This window comes from Trematomus bernacchii, unplaced genomic scaffold, assembly GCF_902827165.1.
Source record: "Trematomus bernacchii unplaced genomic scaffold, fTreBer1.1, whole genome shotgun sequence".
Taxonomy (NCBI): Eukaryota; Metazoa; Chordata; class Actinopteri; order Perciformes; family Nototheniidae; genus Trematomus; species Trematomus bernacchii.
In genome coordinates, this window is record NW_022987625.1 from 3,287,636 (window position 1) to 3,308,841 (window position 21,206).

Here is a 21,206-nt window from a genome sequence, read left to right on the forward strand (position 1 = left end):
ACTTTTATGGGTCAAGTAAAGGATGGTAAAGAGCCTGATGGCTTTGACTCTGATTCAGCACCAAAAACTGCAGATATCGTTATCTGAGAGAAGAAGAAAGACGCTCTGACACTCACAAAGCAAAACACATGAGCAACACTTTACTTGAAGCATTTGAAACGTGAATAACACTGCAGAATATATTAACCATGAACACAGGGTTTATTAAGTATCAAGTTCAATCATTAACAGCTTGGAAAGCCCTCTGCACATTTGATTAACTATTATTTCCACTGAGAGCCCTGTGTATTTGAATTATAAACATATACAAATGGATAATGTGCATGTTCTGATGTGAATGTGTACCTATGTGGGACTCTCAGTGGATTTGCAGTTTTTCTTTTAAAGACTTGGTTGTATCTAAATCAATGCCACTGGTCGAAGAAAACTAGAAGCTAACACCCGAATACTGCAACTATTATTATTACTATGAGTAAGAATTGTGTTTGACAAATTTAAATTTAAATGTGAGGGGAGTGTAGAAATCTCTTACTTATGTAAAGCTAGACAATGGGAGTAGGCGGAGAACAGGTAAAGTGCCAAGAGGTTATACAAGAGGTTCCGCTTGAGTTTTAGTTCTACATTTCACATAGTTGCCCTGTGATGAGAACACTAAAAAACATCATTCTTCAAGTAAAGTGTTGATTTCTTCAGCGGGTCACTGAGGATCATGGCTTGCTGTTGGCATCATGAGTATGCATCCCGTTTGGGTCTAACCAACATCTGACATAATGCGTTAAAATACATAAGAGCCAGGCTTGGAAGCACTCTGTAACGCTGCTGGTCCCTGGCCCTCAGGGACACACACTTTAAACAGGCTGCCTCTCTGCTAGCAGGTATCCATTATCATTCACCAGCTAACTCTGCTGCTTATAGTTGGTCTTATAGTTCATCATAGTGCTGCGGCATTAGTTAAATACTTCACTTTTCATACACGATACAATAAGCCATACAAATACATCCATAACGTGGTTAATGATTCTAGTCACATGATTATAGAGTTTCTTACTCACTTCAGCTGAACACATATCTGTGAAACCAAATTGTGTAATGAGTGAAGATTGGCATGTACTTGGAAAGTGAATGATATTTGATGTGCCTACAGTGTGCATTATTTCTTTTTAACGGCAGTGTTACAGATATTTCTCTCCACAACTAATCTTGAAACAGTAATCATGGCTAAAGACCAACCATTTCTTGACACTGATGATTATCTGAGCCTTCCAAAAATACAAGTGTGTTACTTGTTTGTTTGTTTGTTGTAGCATATTGGCGTAGGTTAATTTTCACCATAAAATGTATATTTTCTAGTATCAAAATTGACCATAAATGCCTATGCCAAGTGTGTAGGTGCGTTACTTGTGTATCACATGAAAAAGCTTATTATTTTAGGGCCCTAAAGTGTGTGTGTGTGTGTGTGTGTGTGTGTGTGTGTGTGTGTGTGTGTGTGTGTGTGTGTGTGTGTGTGTGTGTGTGTGTGTGTGTGTGTGTGTGTGTGTGTGTGTGTGTGTGAGTAACTGGTATTCAGTGAAGCATTAACCCCGTGTTGTATAAAAGGCTTTGTAACCGAAGGTGTTCTCCCCGCTGTAGGCCACGTACAGGAAGCCGTCCTCGTCCTTCTCCTTGTCGTACAGCTGGCCCATAGTCAGACTGCAACACACAGCAGAAAGCTCAACGGTTAGATCAGCATGTCTAAGGACCACACATATTCCAAAAGCAAAGCAAAAACATTTGAGGGCAAAACATGTAGTAAAAGAGGCCTAATCCATCCAAAATGAGGCTTGTTCAGTCTACAGTATAAGAACAACACATACACAAATATTTAAATAATACAAATGTAACTCCTGTTTTAGCATAATTCATCCTGTTTATGCATTAGAGAACAACCAGTAAGTCAGCTCAGAGTGACATTAAGCTAATCTCAGGTATACAGCTGAGCGGCAGTGGAGGGAAAGTCCCTGCTGTTGTTTGCTAAATGTCTATGTCAGCAAATATGTACCAGAAATGCAAAATACACTAAATGCTTAAAATGATTTATAAACAACCAACCATATTATTGTATGCACGCTTAGAAATATCCATAACAGTTTATATGTGGACATTATTAATAGTATAAATTGTCACGATATTATTATTGGATTTTTGCCAATATTTACATTTTGCTGACAAGCATTTCTAAAAGTGCACACATTAGTATACAGTAACTGAAAAGGCATTTCCCTGTGTATTTAAACACTACAAGCAGCTTCCCTACTAAAAGGTGTCTTTTGTCGCCACATATACTTTATATTTTATAAATAGTATGGTGAAGTGTTTTTGGTTTTTAGTTTTTAGCTTTAAAGGTGTGTAGGTGTATATTTAAACTAACATTTGGTGTAAATACTTGTCTTTATGTTCTTATTTTAATGCTAAATTGTTTCTTAAAAAGACTTGTTTTTCATTATCCTTATACGTTTCTATTTTTTAAATACTATTGCAACTTATTTACTTAGATTGTTTATGCTTGCACCACCAGATATCAAAGCAGATTCCTTGTATGTGTAAACGTGTGTGGCAATAAACTGGATTGTGACTCTGAAAAGTGTCCACACAGGCCCATTGCACCTCCCTCTCTCTTTGTGACCCCATCTGGGAGCAGGCCTCTCAGCCGACTTCAGAGCCCTCTGCTTCTCTCTTGGATCTATTTCCATTATTAGCAGGATGAGGAAGTGATGCCTGCAGTATTTATTTTCGGCTCCTATTCATCTATTCCTCTGTTGACTCATTCATGGGGATTTGATCTGCACTGAACAATCTTTAACCCAGATGTATCCTACGACTACACAATGTCCAGACAGGCCACTGATATGAGGACCCTCAGCTCAGCGGTCACAGCATGGCCTCTCGTTTCAGGAAGCATGAAACTAAAAAGGAGAAAATGTTAACTGAATGGCATCCCCATCAAAGCAGGCTGCCAAATGTGTGATTCTGTTAACTTGTCAGGTGTAAGACTCAAAAAACATGATGCCACTTTTAGAAACGTATAAAGGGGTTAAAGTTGTAATCCATAAGATATTAATAATGTTTCCTTTTTCTTTATTTTGGCGACACATGGTTAGTGTGTAACAGTGAGTAGTTTAATACTATGAATCAGGGTGCTGAGACACTGTTCCCAGCAGAGCTGAGGACAGCCACAGTGTCCAGCAGAGCTGAAGCCAGCCACAGTGTCCAGCAGAGCTGAGGACAGCCACAGTGTCCAGCCACAGTGTCCAGCCACAGTGTCCAGCAGAGCTGAGGACAGCCACAGTGTCCAGCAGAGCTGAGGACAGCCACAGTGTCCAGCCACAGTGTCCAGCCACAGTGTCCAGCAGAGCTGAGGACAGCCACAGTGCCCAGCAGAGAGGAGGCCAGGTCCAGCAGTGCTGGACAGCCACAGTGCCCAGCAGAGCTGAGGACAGCCACAGTGCCCAGCAGAGCTGAGGCCAGCCACAGTGTCCAGCAGAGCTGAGGACAGCCACAGTGTCCAGCAGAGCTGAAGCCAGCCACAGTGTCCAGCAGAGCTGAAGCCAGCCACAGTGCCCAGCAGAGCTGAGGACAGCCACAGTGCCCAGCAGAGCTGAGGACAGCCACAGTGTCCAGCCACAGTGTCCAGCCACAGTGTCCAGCCACAGTGCCCAGCAGAGCTGAAGCCAGCCACAGTGTCCAGCAGAGCTGAAGCCAGCCACAGTGCCCAGCAGAGCTGAGGACAGCCACAGTGTCCAGCCACAGTGTCCAGCCACAGTGTCCAGCCACAGTGTCCAGCAGAGCTGAAGCCAGCCACAGTGTCCAGCAGAGCTGAAGCCAGCCACAGTGTCCAGCAGAGCTGAAGCCAGCCACAGTGTCCAGCCACAGTGTCCAGCCACAGTGTCCAGCCACAGTGCCCAGCAGAGCTGAGGACAGCCACAGTGTCCAGCCGAGCTGAAGCCAGCCACAGTGCCCAGCAGAGCTGAGGACAGCCACAGTGTCCAGCCACAGTGTCCAGCCACAGTGTCCAGCCACAGTGCCCAGCAGAGCTGAGGACAGCCACAGTGTCCAGCCGAGCTGAAGCCAGCCACAGTGTCCACACTCTGTTTCCTTGCTGTGTCTCTTCATATTAAAGCTCACTGTGGTTGCTCAGCTGTCGCGTTAATAACTTACAAAAATATGTATTATCCACTGACAACAAAAATGGTGGACTAACCTTGGAGACACTACATTCGGTTTCCTGCAACATTTCCCAAAACGCACCTCATGTGGACAGGAGAGCACTTTTAACGGGAAACACTGGCAGTAACATATCGTTATTGAACAAAACATTGGCAGTAGCTCACAGTATTCCATGAGGGTCAGGGGTCACTCTGGGTTCAGCTTTTAGCGCATTTGACAACTTTAAGACCCTAATGATTTAAATAATGGATATAAAAGTGTTTGTGCTGGCTAGTTGATTAAGCTAAATTAAGTGATACGCTGATTGACAGATTTCTCTTTTCCATGTCAGTCAATATGAAAAAGAAATGTTTGTGCCCAATGTCGCCACAGACTGACAGGGTATTTATTGTATCCCCGTTTAGCCGTTGTGCTTCAACCCCCGCCCCACTTCCTGGGGGCTTGGTGTAGACCCTACATGTTGCACCACATGTTTCTATAGTCTGCCAGTTTCCACCTCATAAAGATAGATGTAATCCTTTACAAAATGTTCTCCGTATATTTTTAAGAACATATTCTGCTTCAATCCCCATCGGAAGAGGTTTTGCTTTTCAAGTTTGCTACATTCAAGCATCTTACAGAAGCAAAAATGGGATTTATACGACCACAATAGCAAACCAATTGTTTTCCCGGTGCGTGCGTGCGTGCGTGCGTGCGTGCGTGCGTGCGTGCGTGCGTGCGTGCGTGCGTGCGTGCGTGCGTGCGTGCGTGCGTGCGTGCGTGCGTGCGTGCGTGCGTGCGTGTGTGTGTGTGTGTTTTGAAAGGTCTTATATGAATAAAGATAGTATTATTGTTGTCATTATGTACATTATAGTGAATGGTCAGCAGTCTTTTTCAGAAGTATAGTGAAGAACTGATCATGTTTTAGAGATGTCTGTATATTAGTGTCTGTAATTGTGATGATGACGAAAGAACCAGTCAAAACTCTACAAAGAGCTACAGTATTACAGCTGAAAAACAAATATAAAATATACTTCATTATAAGTGTTTTACCAAGATATTGATCAAATAACTAAATTTGACTACTACTTGGTAAACCATCATCTTGGTTTCAGATCAATGTAAGGTACATTTACAGAGACACACTCTCTTAATCTAGTTTGATCAATTCCTGCAATAAGTATTTTGATAACCCTTTATGAACGCACAACAGAAAAGTATACAATCTATAATCAAACCGTCAGAAAAAGAACTTCACTTTGGCTCTGCTGCGAACAAGTTTGATTTAGTGCTTCAAGCCACGTATGATATAGATATGAAAAGCAATAGGAAATCATTCTGCCCTCATTCCAGCTGCAGGATGTGGGGGGGGGGGCTCTCACCTGGATTGAGGGACGGTTTTGTCGACGAAGAGGAAGATGGCTTTCTCTGAAGGCAGCTGGATCCGTTTCCTGATGATCCACATGAACTGGGCCACTGTGATGTCAGAGGGCACCAGGTACTTCCTCTTATCGATGTCCACGATCTGAGAGCCGGACACCTTCTCCACGATCACCTGGAGCACACACACATTTAAAGAATGAATAATCAGGATTGAGTTTTACAGGTATTACCTATAGACTATATATATATATATATATATATATATATAAAGACATTATCATCCACAAAAAAAGCTCAGAAAGGCTCAGTCGTTCACAAGCAAGGGTGGGGCGAGGTTTACCACTTTGAGAACAACTGCGTGAGCAAATAGTCCAACAGCTTAAGAGTTTCTCAACGTACAATTGCAAGGAATTTAGGGATTTCATCATCTACAGTCCATGATGTCATCAAAAGATTCAGAGAATCCGGAGAAATCTCTGCACGTAAGCGGAAAGGCGGGAAACCAACATTGAATGCCAGTGACCTTCGAACACTGAAAACCATTGTTGTCTTTTCCTAGGCCCATAACCTTGACCCAGTTTATCAGTGTGTACTGACCTCACTGAGCACAGGCCTGCAACCTTGGGCTGCTGTGCTCTCAGTGTTCTGTCTCCCTGTTCCTGCCTGTTGGCGTCAGCTGATAGAGGTGTTATGGTTCTATGTTCCTGCCTGTTGGCGTCAGCTGATAGAGGTGTTATGGTTCTATGTTCCTGCCTGTTGGCGTCAGCTGATAGAGGTGTTATGGTTCTATGTTCCTGCCTGTTGGCGTCAGCTGATAGGTGTTATGGTTCTATGTTCCTGCCTGTTGGCGTCAGCTGATAGAGGTGTTATGGTTCTATGTTCCTGCCTGTTGGCGTCAGCTGATAGAGGTGTTATGGTTCTATGTTCCTGCCTGTTGGCGTCAGCTGATAGAGGTGTTATTGTGCTTTGCCTGTAGTATCTTGTTATGCAGCATGTTGATTATTCTCTCAGAACCAGCTAAATGGGTCTGGGGTAGAGATCTTCAGAATTGGTTTGGCATCCGTTGTGTCAACTCGTGGCAGCAGCACATGTCTTGTGAATTCTCCGGCCGAAGCTCCGAATAAACCATCAGTGTTTGCCATCAAAGTTCCTGCTCTCCTCGTGTCTCTCTGAGTTTCGTCTCCATTGCTTCAGAAATGTCCATCACAACCATCGTCAGTAAACACAGTTTGTCGCCACATCTACAGGTGAAGGTTAAAACTCTACCAAAGCCAAAGCCATATATCAACAACACCCAGAAACACCGCCGGCTCCTCTGGGCCGAGCTCCTCTGAGATGGACTGACGCAGAGTGGAGAAGTGTGCTGTGGTCTGATGAGTCCACACTTCAAACTGTTTTTTGGAAATCGTGGACGTCGTGTCCTCCGGGCTAAAGAGGAAAGGGACCATCCGGATTTTTATCAGCGCAAAGTTCAAAAGCCAGCGTCTGTGATGGTCTGGTGTTAGTGCCCATTAATGCTGAAAGGTACAGACAGGTTCTGGAGCAACATCCAAGCGACCTCTTTCTCAGGGACGTCCCTGCTTATTTCAGCAAGATAATGCCAAGCCACAAACTGGACGTGGTACAACAGCGTGGCTTCATAGTAAAAGAGTGAGAGTACTAGACGGTCTCCCATTGAAAATGTGTGGAGCATTATGACAGCGGAGACCCCGGACTGTTGGGCAACTGAAGTCTTACATCAAGCAAGAACGGGAAGTAGTTCCACCTACAAAGCTCCAACTGTTCCCAAACGCTTATTGTTACCGAGTGATGTAACACAGTGGTGAACTTGCCCCTGTCCCAGCTTTATTGGATATACATACAGCTTATCGGTTTGAACCTTACAGATCTTGTCTTTGTAGTGTATTCAATTGAATTTAGATCAAAAAGGATTTGCAAATCATTTTATTCTGTTTTTATTTACGTTTACACAACGTCCCAACTTCATCGGAATTGGGTTTGTAGTTTAGTTTACTTGGATATATTTGTACTTATATCATATTTGTGTACTTCTCGGACACAACCTGAGCAGGATCAGTAAACTTTATCTAATCTTATCCTAAATTCAAACTTGTTGAATTGACATATCTTGTTCAAATTATTAAGTGGATTAATTTGAGCCTAAACTCCCCCTCCGCCCTACTCACCGGTACTCTGTCCGGATATTTGTTGCGTATTTTGGCTGACTCCACACATCGGTGCTCTGAGGGAGAGACGGGAAACAAACAGGAAGTCAGGATTAAAGGGCTGAGAGAGGCCTCCTGGGAGCCTCCTCTCATCCTCACTGTCAAACACAGACTGACGCAGTGCTCCATGAGAACACCCAGCACAGCCTGGCCAGACAAAGGAGAGGAGGCTTTGTGCAGGATGCAGCTTTACACCAAGTGTGAATCATTTCATTCATTTTAGAACTGATAGTTGAATAGGTATGAATCAAATCCACTTTAACAAAGTGATACTAAGCATTTTCATGATCTCTGTCATCATCAAAGATTCATCTATTTCCAGGACACCTCTGCTTAGTGTGCAGCAAGTAATCCGACATTGTACTTAAGTCAAAGTAGAACTACTACAGTGTAAAAATAGTCAGTTACAAGTAATTGTCATGCGGAGGCGTGTGGTGCAGTGGGTTGTGAGTTGGTGTTGGGATCAGGGGGTCACAGGTTCAAACCCCACTGCAGTCAGCATGTCGTTGTGTCCCTGAGACACTTCACCCCAAATTGCTCCTGTGGGGATTGTCCACAGTATTGAGTATGTAAGTCGCTTTGGATAAAAGTGTCTAACAAGTAACATGTAATGTAATTTAAAATCTTACTAAAGTAAAAGTACAAAGTATCAGCTTCAAAATATACTTGAAGGACCAAAAGTACTAATAGCTCAATTCAGAATCATATATATGAATTGACTGGATTGTGTTAATGTGTTCATCAGGTGGAGCTCATTTTAATTATTTTACACACTGAAAAAACTGAACCGTTGACTTTTTAAATACACATAACTGTATTAGGTTAGTTGAAAGCAATAATATTAAGTTGAACCTAATATATTTTATTCAAACTTGATATTATTAAATCGGTTGACATTTACATTTAATTAAAGTCCACGTTTCAGTTTTTGCAGTGTATACTACTGCTGAATATCTTAACTTATAATTATTTATCATAGTTTGTTTATATTATTGTTATTAGCAAATAATCTGAATCTGTAACGTAACTAATGTTGTCGGATAAATGAAGTCGAGTAAAAAGTACAATATTGGCTTGTTAAATGTAGTGGAGTAGAAGCAAAAGCAGCACAAATTAAAATACTCAAGTAAAGTACAAGTACCTTATAATCATACTTAAGTACAATACTTGAGTAAATGCCGTATACTTCACTCCATGACACCACAGCAGCTGGTACAGCAGAGGGCCTCAGGGGGGGGATGATAAGATGCTCCAACACTGTGCAGGCCTACGTTAGCCCAGATAAGAGGCTTACTTTAAGAAACACCTCTACCAGACCAGCGTCTCTTTAAAAAGGAGAAGTTATCTGAAGAGGAGCTGAAACAAGAGGGACAAAAATAAAGTCTGGAGGTGCAAAACAATCTACCCCAGCTGTCTGAGAACTGGTGGAACTTTACAAGTCCCTTAGAAATATTGGTAATGGAATATTCCCCCTTAAAATGTGCATGCAAGAGGAGACGTTAAATCTGTAGATGCACAACTTTTCAAACACTCTTAAACTCTATCTATGTACACTGCAGTGGTGTAAAGTAACTAAGTACATTTACTTGAGTACCGTACTTAAGTATAATTTTGAGGTACTTGTACATTACTTGTGTATTTCAATTTGTTGCTACTTTCTACTTGTACAATTCAGAGGTAAATGGTGTACTTTTCCTCCACTACATGTATTTAATACCTTTAGTTACTTTACAGATGTGGATTAATGATGTGAAATCTAATCAAGTGTTAAATCAGACTTTAGTTCCACCTGGAGTAAATGCACAAGCTACCCTGCAGTATACAAAGTCATTCAAACTAGCTGCACCTTTACCAGCTTTGAGAACACTTTCATGATCAATCATTATAAAACATATCATATATATTATTCTGAAATGGACCAATCTGCACAATGACTACTTTTACTGTCGCTACTTGAACTATATTTAGATAATAATACTATTCCTACACTCTGGTACTTCTACTTTTACTCAAGTACAATATGTGGGTAAATCTCCCACCTCTGGTACACTGTCACAACTACTTTCAAACAAATTAATTTTTGTATTTGTCCTGCTTTAAATGTTCTCTTCTTCAGTAAATCAAAGCAGTAGAGCGGTAGCATGCAGTGTGAAGCAATGCAAACAGTTACAATTCAAATATACTTTTGAGTAAAAGTGCTTTGTGGAGCAGGCTATTTTAGGCCAATTAACTTAATTAACACTAATAGCAATTATATATCAGTATGATATACAAGGCGACACTTAATTGTCATAAAATAGAATATAATTTGGCAAAGAACAGTCTCCATGCAAACGAAAGGCACGTTTCCTAAGCTCAAAACAGCTGACTAATGTGTTGTATTAAAGGTGAAGCCGGTGTTGACAGCGGTTATTTGACTTTAAGGGAAAGGATTTGTTGCTAGTCATGCAAGGTTAGGCCTTATGGATCAGTCATTTGCTGTAAGAAGCATGCATCGCTGCACCACTGTGGAATGATATGGCAGAATAGCATAGAGCAAAACAGAAAGGAGGGCGCATGACATGACAAGAGCATCTCTTGTTTCATAATAATCCAATCCCCTTTACCGAGGGAATGGTCCTCTTTAAACATCCATTTCATCTTTGCTGGATCCCTGCACTGAGGCGTGATGGTAGAGTCGGTAGGCAGGCTTCTATATTAGCGGGTAATTTCGGCGTAATGTCCAACAATCCAGACGAAAGCGATCAAAACAAAACGTCAACAATTTCTCTGCCCGAAGCTTGCAACTGTCCGTCTCGCTGTGTGGTGACGTCACTGTCTGACAGGGTGGTGATAATAATGCTGCCTTCAAGTTCTCCAGGAAATAATCATTATCACTAATTGAGCCATAAGCCATAATATAAACAAAGCAGAAAGTACACGCAGGGCCCAACTGGGGTACATCATGTAAAATAGGTAATTTTCCAATGTAAAAGCAGCCATTTTAAAGTGTAGGAAGCTCCGTTACAAGTAAATATAATGTTCAAAATGTAATTAAAAGGGGAAGGGGCCATCTGCTCCACTCGGTGAAAATAACTGCAGAAGCTGTTAAAAAGTAGCTGGAAAGCTACAATTCATATATCTTACATTAAATAAAAGCACAATTATATCACTGACACCACAAAGGTAGCTAATGTAGGCTATTTTGATTAAGTATAACGTGGCTAGCATCGGGAATTACCTTTATATATACAGTCTATGGGAATTACTCATATCTACTCTCTCAAATATGAATAACAAATGGTGGTCCTGTTCGTCCCATTATATTGACATGTCTTGAATGCAGCATTAATGGTACTGGCAGCCATGGTAACCGTGAGAAGCTAAACTGAAACATGGCGCGGTGTATGGCTCTAGACTAAATAGCATATTTATACGCTAGATGTTGTCTGCCAAAACACGCTCTTAAATACTTAAGTATGTGTTTGTGTGTCGGTGTGTTGTCTATGAGTGTCTACTAACGTTAGTCCTCCGGATGCACCCACTCAGTTACCATCTTTGCTTGTTCGAACATTAGCTACCTAGCATAGTTAGCTAGCCGACTGACTGGATAACACTGGCGGTTCCGCACGCTCTTTATTTCGTTACCTATGGCTTTCTATGAAGTCTATTCTCATCCGGCTTTGATTCGGTACAAAACGAGTGTTTGCACAAAAGCCACCCTGTTCCTGGTTGTTGTTTTGTGCCTTACCTACATCCCACCTCTCCTCGTTGCATACAGAAGCCAAGGTACAGTAACGTTTGATTAAACGAACTTAATGTTGATATCAATATATCAAACAAGTAGGCTTCCGTCGCTATTGCTGAGAAACTACAAATATGTCCAGTGGTGGAAGAAGTACTCCGATCTTATACCTAAAAAAAATAACTACAGTGTAGTAATAATACTCTGTTACAAGTAAAAGTCCTGCATTCAAAATGTTACTCAAGTTAAGGTACAACTATTAGATGCGAAATGTACATAAGTACCAAATCTAAAAGTACTTATTAGTAAGTAGTTTGTATTAATATGATATTTTATACTTATGTTGTGAAATAATTGTAGTGAGTAAAAAGTACAATACTTGCTGCCAAAATGTAGTGGAATGGAAGTATAAAGTAGCACAAAATGAAAATACTCCAATAAAGTAAGTACTTTAAAACAGTACTTGATTAAATTGACTTAGTTATTTTCGTCCACTGTATGTCCCGTGAGGTGTAAATATTCCTAATTCCAACACTGGGGTTCAAGACGTAGAAATGTTTACCTGCTGTTAAAAGCCATATTATTCCAGGTTTCTGGATGAAAAGAAGCACGTATGAGGAGCAGCCGGTGGTAAGGTTCCAGTACCAGACGCTGCTGGTGGCAGCCACCAACACACAGGGAGACTACGTGGCCTGGAGCACCTTCCCCCATCTCAACAACATGCTGGGGGCCAACCTCCGGATCCCTGCTGTTTCTGTAAGGACACATCCCCTGGCACTGTGTGTCTCTATTTTGATAATAATCACAATTAATTTTGCTCATTTTGCTCAACACTGTCAATGAGAAAAACTACTAGTTATCAGACTTCTCTTTTCTTTTCTGTGTGGGTGAACACTAGGTGAGAGAAGAGGACCAAAACCAGGATGGGAAGTTGGACCTCCTGAATCTTCAGCTGCATCTGCCTCTAAAACCTGAGGAGCAGGTGTACAGCGTCCAGCTGCTGCTCACCTTCAGCTACAAGCTCTTTGTATGTATTCCACTACCAGTGGTGTAAAGTAACTAAGTATATTTACTCAAGTACTGTACTAAAGTAAAATGTTGATATACTTGTACTTTACTTGAGTATTTCATTTCTGTGCTACTTTGTACTTCTACCCCATTACAATCTAGGGCTGCCCCATAATAGTCGAATAATCACTAGTCGACTAATAAAGTCTTAATGGAGCAATTTTTCATTAGTCGATTAGTTGAAAAATTTAAAATGATATAAAAAATTGAAAAAAAGCTGCACGTGCTATGACGCGTCAGCCGGTTCCCCCTCAGACTTCATTCAGAGCGGAGCCTGGTCATTAAAGGTCCCCTATTATACTGTTTTTCATTACTTTATTATAGGTCTCAGATATATACAAAACATGTCTCTGAAGTGTTTGGCTCTAAATACCAAACAGATCATTGTAGCATCCCATAAACCCCTCTGTTTCAGCCCTGTTTCAAAAGTGCTGATTCTCTGTCTGTTACTTAGATGAAAATAAGGAGCCACTCCCCACGCCCCTCTGATGCCCCTTTCACACCAACGCGGTTCCAGGGCCGGTTCGGAGCTAGAGCCTGAAAAGCACCGTTTTTTTCCTGTTCACAACGCAGCGGAGCCGCCTCTAAGCTCCGAAAACCGGTGCTTTTCAAGCACCAAAAAATTGTCGGTCTAGAAGCAAGAATGCTTCACGTCACGCTTACGTCAGAGGCAGGGGCAGGGGCAGGATCAACCTGAGCAATAACAGTTTATGGCGAGTACGGCAAATGAAAGTTGTAACAAGCAGTAGTGCTGAGCAAAGTGACTAGAAGGCAACCACACACTTATAAAAAAAACACACTTTATAAAGTCAGGCAACACTAACCAGGCTTCGTGTGATTCTGTTTATTTGTACCTTACTTTGACCATCCGTTCGCTGTTATTGATCATTGTGGAGAGCAGGCAGACGTTTTGTTTGTTATTATAGCAGCTATCGGATGGAATCAATACATGGGCTGCACAGGTTGTCATGTCCGACTATCACAAGTAGAATCATAATGAAAAATACGCCGGTAAAATGTGCCGGCTTATGCCACAATAGGATAGCAACAAGTCGTCAAGATAGTCGGTTGCTATGCTAACATCACCCATTTTATACCAGATAAACTTTCATAACAGTGTTGTGATGCCAAACAGCGGGCAGCACTGCAGCGGTCGGTAAATGCCGCTGAAACACATTAATAAACAATGAACCACGGCACTCTGGAGAAAAGTATAAGGGTTGAGAAGTAGTTATTTAATTTAATCTGGCTTCGTATGATTAAAAGCAACACGATCATCGTACCTTGGTTGGTTATTGGCTAATGGTTACACAAGCCAAAACAAAACATTTTGGCAATAAAGTTGCCAAAATCTGATCAGCTCATTTTCAGACAGGTTTTTATATAAATGGATCAGGACAAAAAGTGAGAGAATCTTTTTTCATGAAACTTTCAGAATCTCTTTACACAGAGGGGACACATGTTGATGTATAAAAGACATGAAAGAGTGGATTTTGCATAATACGTGACCTTTAAGTTAATTTGGTCGGGCAGGAAATCTAAAGTGTGGATCTTTCTGAGCGAGTAAAGGACATGCAAACTACGACGGCAAAAAGTCTCCTCCATATCCACACCATCAGAGCGCAGCTTCCTGAATGCCAGCTTCATAACAAAACACGGACGTGTGTTACTTTCTCAGACTCGGAGGAAAACAGCAGCAGTGTGAGTAGTAGCCTATCTTTGTATCAACATATATAGACCTATAATATATAATCATTCTGACCTCAGAAAACGATAAAGCTTTAATTTCATGATGAGGAAAGTTCCTCGCTGTCTCGCTGTCTCGCAGACCCCACGCAGCAACCAGGAAACGACACCAGTAATCCAGCTCACACTGTCCGCTCCTCGAGCCTCAAAGGGCGGAGCAGCAAGCCGCACAACGTCCCGCCAACACGGCACCCAGACCCCACGCAGCATTCTCATCTGTTTGTCATTACTGGTGTCCTTTTCTGGTTGCTAACAAACGCCATTGTAACACATAAACACACATCAGAGCACAGTGGGCTCATAGGGAGGGGGGGGGGGGGGCAGGAGCTCCAACAAGCTGTTTAGGTCTGAGAACTGTGAGTGGAGATCAGCGGAGCCGCGGCTGAGAAAAGATAAGGCTGAGTGAGTGTGTGTGTGTGAGGAGCTCCGCGGATTGGTCCATTTGGACCTGGGCATGGTTACGTCACTATATTCAGGAAGAAAAAAATGGAAAAAGAGAAATCTCCAACGAGGCGTTTTGGGGCAGCATAGACAGGTCTTTTCTGTGTTAGAGTTTTACTCGCTACAGGGTGTACTTTGAGGGTTTGTGACTCTGCAGACCGTTTACATGCATAAAAAGCTACATAAGGGGGACGGGTAATAACCAGAAAAGCATGACATGGGACCTTTAAAGAACCAGATCTGAGCACTTCTCTCACCTCTGTCCACTGCAGTACATGAGATGTAGATGCTTCACTTGCCTGTGCCTGAGAAACACCATGAGACAGCTGTTGATGGCAGGAAGTAATAAGTCAAAGCTCAGACACATTCCTGATGTTTTAACATACAGCCTGCCATCTGCAGTAGAACAGCAGGTGTGTTCAGTCCAGCCTCAGTCAATGTTAATAATAATAATAATTTATTATAGCGCTTTTCAATGACTCAAAGTGCTTTACAGATACACATTACACATACATACATGTAATGTGGACAATATCCACAGGTGCAAATTCAGGTGAAGTGTCTTGCCCAAGGACACAACGGCTTTACAGACGCAGCGGCGGCGGGTTTCGCCCCCTTGATCTGATGATCAATGCACAGCCCACTGCGCCACACCGCCCATCTTCACACCTCGAAGTCATCAAGGCGCTTTACAAGTACACATTAATATCATACATGTACTGTGGACAATACCCACAGGAGCACATTTGGGTGAAGTGTCTTGCCCAAGGACACAATGGCCTGACGCAGTTTCGAACTGGAGTTCCCCAACGCCCCCTTGATCTGATGATCAAACGCACAGCCCACTGCGCCACTCTGCCCCACAATGTTCCCACTAAAGTAAACAATGTTGTTTCCTTGTGTTTTTCCAGAGGATGTCCACAGTGGTGATGCAGAGCCTGGCGTATGTGCAGCACTCCTCCTCTGTCCCCGGAGCTAAGCTGTTCATCAGCGGGGACCTGAAGCTGCAGCAGAGGACCCCCCTGCCTCACCGGGGGGTCTACAACGTTTACAATGTGAGAGCACACTGACTCACTGTCTCTCTCCCTCTGTCCACTGCTTGTCTTTCTCTTGTTTTTCAGTTTTACTGCTCAAATCAATACTCAAGTAGAGCAGATAGTGAATGACATGCTGAAATATTTGATCACACTGAGACTTCACAGGTCCCATGTTTCAGAATATCCTCTCCATGTGGGAGTTCCTCTGTTTCCACTGTACCTTGGCAATTCAATTCTAAAATAAAATACAAATAAAAAAGCCACGTTTTAATTTAGGCCATGTAACTAATTCAGCAGCACAACGGTATGACTTGCTTGAAGTGAATATATCTGCACTTTCCTTGTTCAGAGTTTGGATCTTTATGGTTTTTGCACTTATTGTAAGTCACTTTGGATAAAAGTGTCAACCATAAGAAATGTAACGCAGTGTAATGTAATGAATACATGTGAGGTAGTGCAGACTGCGGGTTTTTTTTGGCAACTACTTTGTCATCATTTTTGTTGTCCATTTCAGTCAACAAAACTCAAGACAGTTAGGTGTAGTTTTTGTCAGTGACATTGGAGTATCATTTTCGGCTTGCATTTTATATGTTCAGGTTGTCTATCCATATTGAGGCTACAGCCATCATCACCTTTGTTGTGTACAGTAACTATGGTTACATGTGTTGTTCTTGGAAAGATACACTGTTTACGCTCCTTATAACTGAAGTACTCACCTGAGAATCATCATGTCTTTAATTATGTTAATAGTATCTCATTTATCCTGTGATGTCTGTTCATCCGAGGGTTAACAGGAACTGGGCTTCTGATCCTGTTTGTGATGCCAATTTGAAAGAAATCATGTTTCATGTAGTCAACTTGCATATCACCCATATGCAACCTGCACCCTTTAACAGATTCATTTTAGCCTTCGTAAAAACATCTTATTGCAAAATACTTCCGTGTGGATCTCCCACATGCTGAGGGACATGTGGTCTTCATTTGTTGAGGTTCTTTTTTCTCTCTCTTGATACCTAGGTGTCAGTGATCGATGGCTCCAGCCCCTTCGCCAGTGCGTATGATCTTCACAACATAATCAGGAGCTACCAGAATAGAAACTGTAAGTTGACTCTGCTTTTATTACTGATAAAACCCGGGATCAACCCAGGCTGTAGCTCAAGCCGAACATTACATTAGATGTGAATTCATGTCAAATGTGGATATTGTAAAATTAGACAACTCTGACTTTTCTCTGTGTCTTTTTGTCCCTTTTTGTCCCACACAGTGACCACAGTGCTGTCCTGTCCCATGCCGGTGTGGACGGTGGGACGAGCTGCTGGCTCTCCCTTTCAGATTAATGCAGAGATCCGATACCCTGTGGAGGTCATCAGATATCCTTTACTAAATGCAAGTGTTCTTTCTTAAATACCTCTATGCTTTCCACACTTACTTTAATCCTCCAATTGAACACTTAATATACGCAACATGTAAGGGATAATGAAAACTGATCGAATAATATTACAAAATGAACCCCTTCAGAGTGATTCAAAACTCTTCTGCAAATAATTTGAGAGTAAATATTGATTTTGGTTTTGTTAACTTCAAAAGTATTGTATCGCCGGCTCTAGAGTGTGTGATCCAAACTGCATACATACATAGCAGCAGTTTGCTATACAGGTATAACAGACCACAGCAGTAATTGACCAATCAGAATCAAGTACTCAACAAAGCTTTGTATTATAGACATTAGTATATAGTTTATACCACATTATAATGTTGTAAACTCTAACTAGGACCTTTTAAGGATGTTAATATACAATATTTGCCCATTATTAGAACATATCATATGACAACATATTGATTATTATTACAAGTTTGTTTCATTATGTTGCCATTCACTATCAGGTCTAGAGCAGCCTTATGGCTAAATTAGTTTTTTAGCTATATTCTTCACATGTCATTTTTAAACACAATATTTAGATTACATCATATTTTGCAGTAACAGGAAATGTATCTGTAGAGAGGGTAATATTGATATTTTACCACACATTGCCCCAGCTATTCGTGAAAAAAAGTGAGAGAAACTCCAGCTGCACTGCAGAAACATCAATCATTTCTTTAATTAGCTTTTTCTACCAGATAATAAATGTATCTTTTGATAGAACACCATTTTTTTCCTGTGAAGCACCACGAGTAACCAGGACACTGTCTTTTTTATTATTTTATCTCCAAAAATGAACTTACTCCCACCTCTTGCACTGGTATCTAGAGGTGTATACTTACGGGAAACACTGCATGCAATCTGTATGGCGAATGCTTGTTTTGTTTAGGTGAACAGACCCACATCATCTGCAAACTATTCATACATTTGGAGTTGTTCCTCACTCTCCTCAATGTTGTTGTTTTTCATAAAAACAGTGGTTAAAATGATAAAGCATGTTTGGCCTGTGAAGTCTTCCTCAGAGTTTCTTCCTTAACCTAACGCCACCTATCGACCAGGCTTCTGGGAAACCATCAAGTTTGCCTGGATTCAGTACGTCAGTGTGCTCCTCATCTTCCTCTGGGTCTTTGAACGCATCCAGAGATTTGTTTTCCAGAACCAAGTTCTAACCACAGTCCCCATACCAGTGGGAAAACCTCACCAGTCATGAAGTGGTCGTCATTTGAAATACAAGAAGCACCAGATTGCAATATTAGGTACACTATTAAATGTCTTACTATTTTTTACCATCACTGATACTCTGCAACTGAAACGTAATACCAAATGAACGACTGTTTTAGTGTAAGGGATTAGCCACTAGGTCTGTTTTGTAATTTCATAATACATAAACAACACATTTTTCCTTTGAACACTTTAAGATGTGTCCTTGTTATTCAGTAGTAATGGAGCATATGAACCTCCCAAGAGCTTGATGTAGTCCTTTCATAATTGTGGCTGTTTATTTTGTCAAGCAAAAAGTCCTTAACTTTTTCCTGGACATGTTTTTATGCAGCCGCTTCTCTACAGGAAGTACAGTAGCTCTTGTCATGGAAAATGCATTTCTTCTTTTGTGAGGTTCTTCGAAGCAATGAAAATGAATTGAAAATATTTATAGATTTTCTATGTTTGTACTATTTTTATGTTGTGAACATTTGTGACAGTAATATTTTGTTCATTTTTGTATTGTACAAAGCTTTAGATGATGATTAATAAACGTTTTTTTTCCACTGTAATGCTCTCCTTAATTTATCTCATTTTATAATGCAAATTAGAGCAATGATAGCCAAAAAGGTGAAGGAGAGGCTTTTCATTTTCTGTCCATAACATTCTTCTGTTCTTTCTCCATCCTTAAGGGTTGTTAATACTTTTGTAATTTGTTTTTATTGAATCAGGCACAGTGAGTTTACATTTATACAGTCAATATATTTGTTTTCTTCCCCTTTCCCCCCCCCTCCCCTCCCGATCCTACAGGAGCTCGTAAAGTAAATAACTAAGTAAATAGATACATATATAGGTAAAAATACAGTAATGTAAAAGATAATATTAAAAGAAGATTAAAGGTGGGGTAGGTAAGTTTGAGAAACCGGCTCGAGATACACTTTCTGTTATATTCCATGGAATGCTCTTAACATCCCGATAGCAATGAATATCTGAAGTGCTTTGACAAAAAATCCATAAAAAAATGTCATCTGTGGAAGCCGTAATACTGTAAAAAGCACGACCAATCATTTTAGCCGGCCCGGCTAAAATAACTGGATGGCCTACCTGCCTGTCAGCCTTCCATCTGTGCACAAACTTATCTCATGCCCTCATTGGTCATGTGCGCGTTCGTGTGTGTTGGAGGAGGGGCTCTGTAAGGAAGTGGCAGATTTTTTCCGGCTGTGTGTTTTCAAATTCTAGCGCACTCGAGCTGGTTTCTCCAAAATGACCTACCCCACCTTTAAGTAATAGATACGGAAATAAAGAATAATAGCCATAATACATGTACCCATATACTTACATATGTATACCCACATATGCACATACACATATATATATGTACATACCTACACACATATACACATACACGTACACATACATACACGTGCACACATACATGTATATAAAGACAGAGACAAAGCAAAAAACAAAATAAACAAAACAAACCAACAACAACAAAAATAAAAATACAAAAGGAGACAAAAACAAAACAAACACATACATTCGTAGTTCCCCCCTTTCTTCTTAATGTAGTGTCTTAAGTTCAGCTATGTAGGCTATCATGGAGCCCCAGACAGAATCAAATAGTTTTGAGGAGCCCCTCAGGCTATATTTGATCTTCTCTAAGTTCAGGTACATCATAAGATCTTTAAGCCATAGAGATGCTTTAGGTGGTATCGAAGATTTCTATTCGAGGAGTATTCTTCTACGTGCTAAAATAGTTGCAAAGGCTATTCTGTCTTTAGTTTTCCTCCTCATCACTCTGTGGCCAGGTAGTACTCCGAAAATGGCAGTTTCTGCACATGGTGTCAATACCACGTCAAAGGCCTCAGCAAGGTGTTTGAAAATGCTTGTCCAGTATCCTTGTAGGCGAGGACAAGACCAAAACATATGAGTCATGTTTGCTGGTGACGTGTGCATCTGTTACAGGTATCCGTGACATTAGGATATATTTTGGAGAGTTTAGAATTGGTGTAATAGATACGGTGGACAACTTTTAGTTGTATAAGATTGAGCCTGGCACAGGACGTACTATTGTTCACTCTCGTTAAAGGCTTGTTAATACTTGACTGATTTCATTTCCTCTATGCCACAGAGGGTCAGCAGCATACATCTGAGCATAGAAACCCACTAATGTTTGACTAATACAAGCAATGGAGTTTTGGTTCTGCCCTGATAAATACAGTTGAGGTTACGAAGCAACGTGCTAGCTCTTAAATACATTCTGCTCAGTTTCAGGTGTATATCAGTATGTAGTGTCTCTACTTTAAAGAGTCCTCTCCTGCTGATGTTCAGGTGTATATCAGTATGTAGTGTCTCTACTTTAAAGAGTCCTCTCCTGCTGATGTTCAGGTGTATATCAGTATGTAGTGTCTCTACTTTAAAGAGTCCTCTCCTGCTGATGTTCAGGTGTATATCAGTATGTAGTGCCTCTACTTTAAAGAGTCCTCTCCTGCTGATGTTCAGGTGTATATCAGTATGTAGTGTCTCTACTTTAAAGAGTCCTCTCCTGCTGATGTATATCAGTATGTAGTGTCTCTACTTTAAAGAGTCCTCTCCTGCTGATGTTCAGGTGTATATCAGTATGTAGTGTCTCTACTTTAAAGAGTCCTCTCCTGCTGATGATCAGGTGTATATCAGTATGTAGTGTCTCTACTTTAAAGAGTCCTCTTCTGATGTCCAGGTATATATCAGTATGTAGTGTCTCTACTTTAAAGAGTCCTCTCCTGCTGATGTTCAGG

General features: G+C 41.2%; 2 protein-coding genes across 2 annotated transcripts; one reads left to right on the forward strand and one right to left on the reverse strand.

The window, feature by feature from the left end:
• Positions 1–117: 117 nt before the first annotated feature.
• LOC117484432 (gamma-aminobutyric acid receptor-associated protein-like 2) lies at positions 118–10,601 on the reverse strand. Its single transcript, XM_034132901.1, has 4 exons — positions 10,397–10,601; positions 7,752–7,807; positions 5,565–5,737; positions 118–1,689 (listed from the first exon to the last, which is right to left on the reverse strand). Exons 1-4 carry the CDS (start codon positions 10,428–10,430, stop codon positions 1,575–1,577), a joined length of 378 nt encoding a protein of 125 aa, XP_033988792.1. The 5' UTR covers positions 10,431–10,601; the 3' UTR covers positions 118–1,574.
• Positions 10,602–11,151: 550 nt separating this feature from the next.
• Positions 11,152–18,985, forward strand: tmem231 (transmembrane protein 231). The gene is made up of 7 exons (XM_034132857.1): positions 11,152–11,558; positions 12,104–12,270; positions 12,413–12,541; positions 15,681–15,824; positions 16,824–16,905; positions 17,071–17,176; positions 18,274–18,985. Exons 1-7 carry the CDS (start codon positions 11,420–11,422, stop codon positions 18,434–18,436), a joined length of 930 nt encoding a protein of 309 aa, XP_033988748.1. The 5' UTR covers positions 11,152–11,419; the 3' UTR covers positions 18,437–18,985.
• The last annotated feature ends 2,221 nt before the right edge of the window (positions 18,986–21,206 follow it).

Bases quoted from the DNA above. Each gene is read 5' to 3' on its own strand.
- LOC117484432 (XM_034132901.1), bottom strand. From the start codon at position 10,430: ATGAAATGGATGTTTAAAGAGGACCATTCCCTCG. The intron at 7,808-10,396 runs GTAAAGGGGATT...TCTCTCCCTCAG, and splicing joins TAAAGAGGACCATTCCCTCG to AGCACCGATGTGTGGAGTCA. The intron at 5,738-7,751 runs GTGAGTAGGGCG...TGTGTGCTCCAG, and splicing joins AATATCCGGACAGAGTACCG to GTGATCGTGGAGAAGGTGTC.
- tmem231 (XM_034132857.1), top strand. From the start codon at position 11,420: ATGGCTTTCTATGAAGTCTATTCTCATCCGGCTTTGATTCGGTACAAA. The intron at 12,271-12,412 runs GTAAGGACACAT...GGTGAACACTAG, and splicing joins TCCGGATCCCTGCTGTTTCT to GTGAGAGAAGAGGACCAAAA. The intron at 15,825-16,823 runs GTGAGAGCACAC...CTTGATACCTAG, and splicing joins GGGTCTACAACGTTTACAAT to GTGTCAGTGATCGATGGCTC.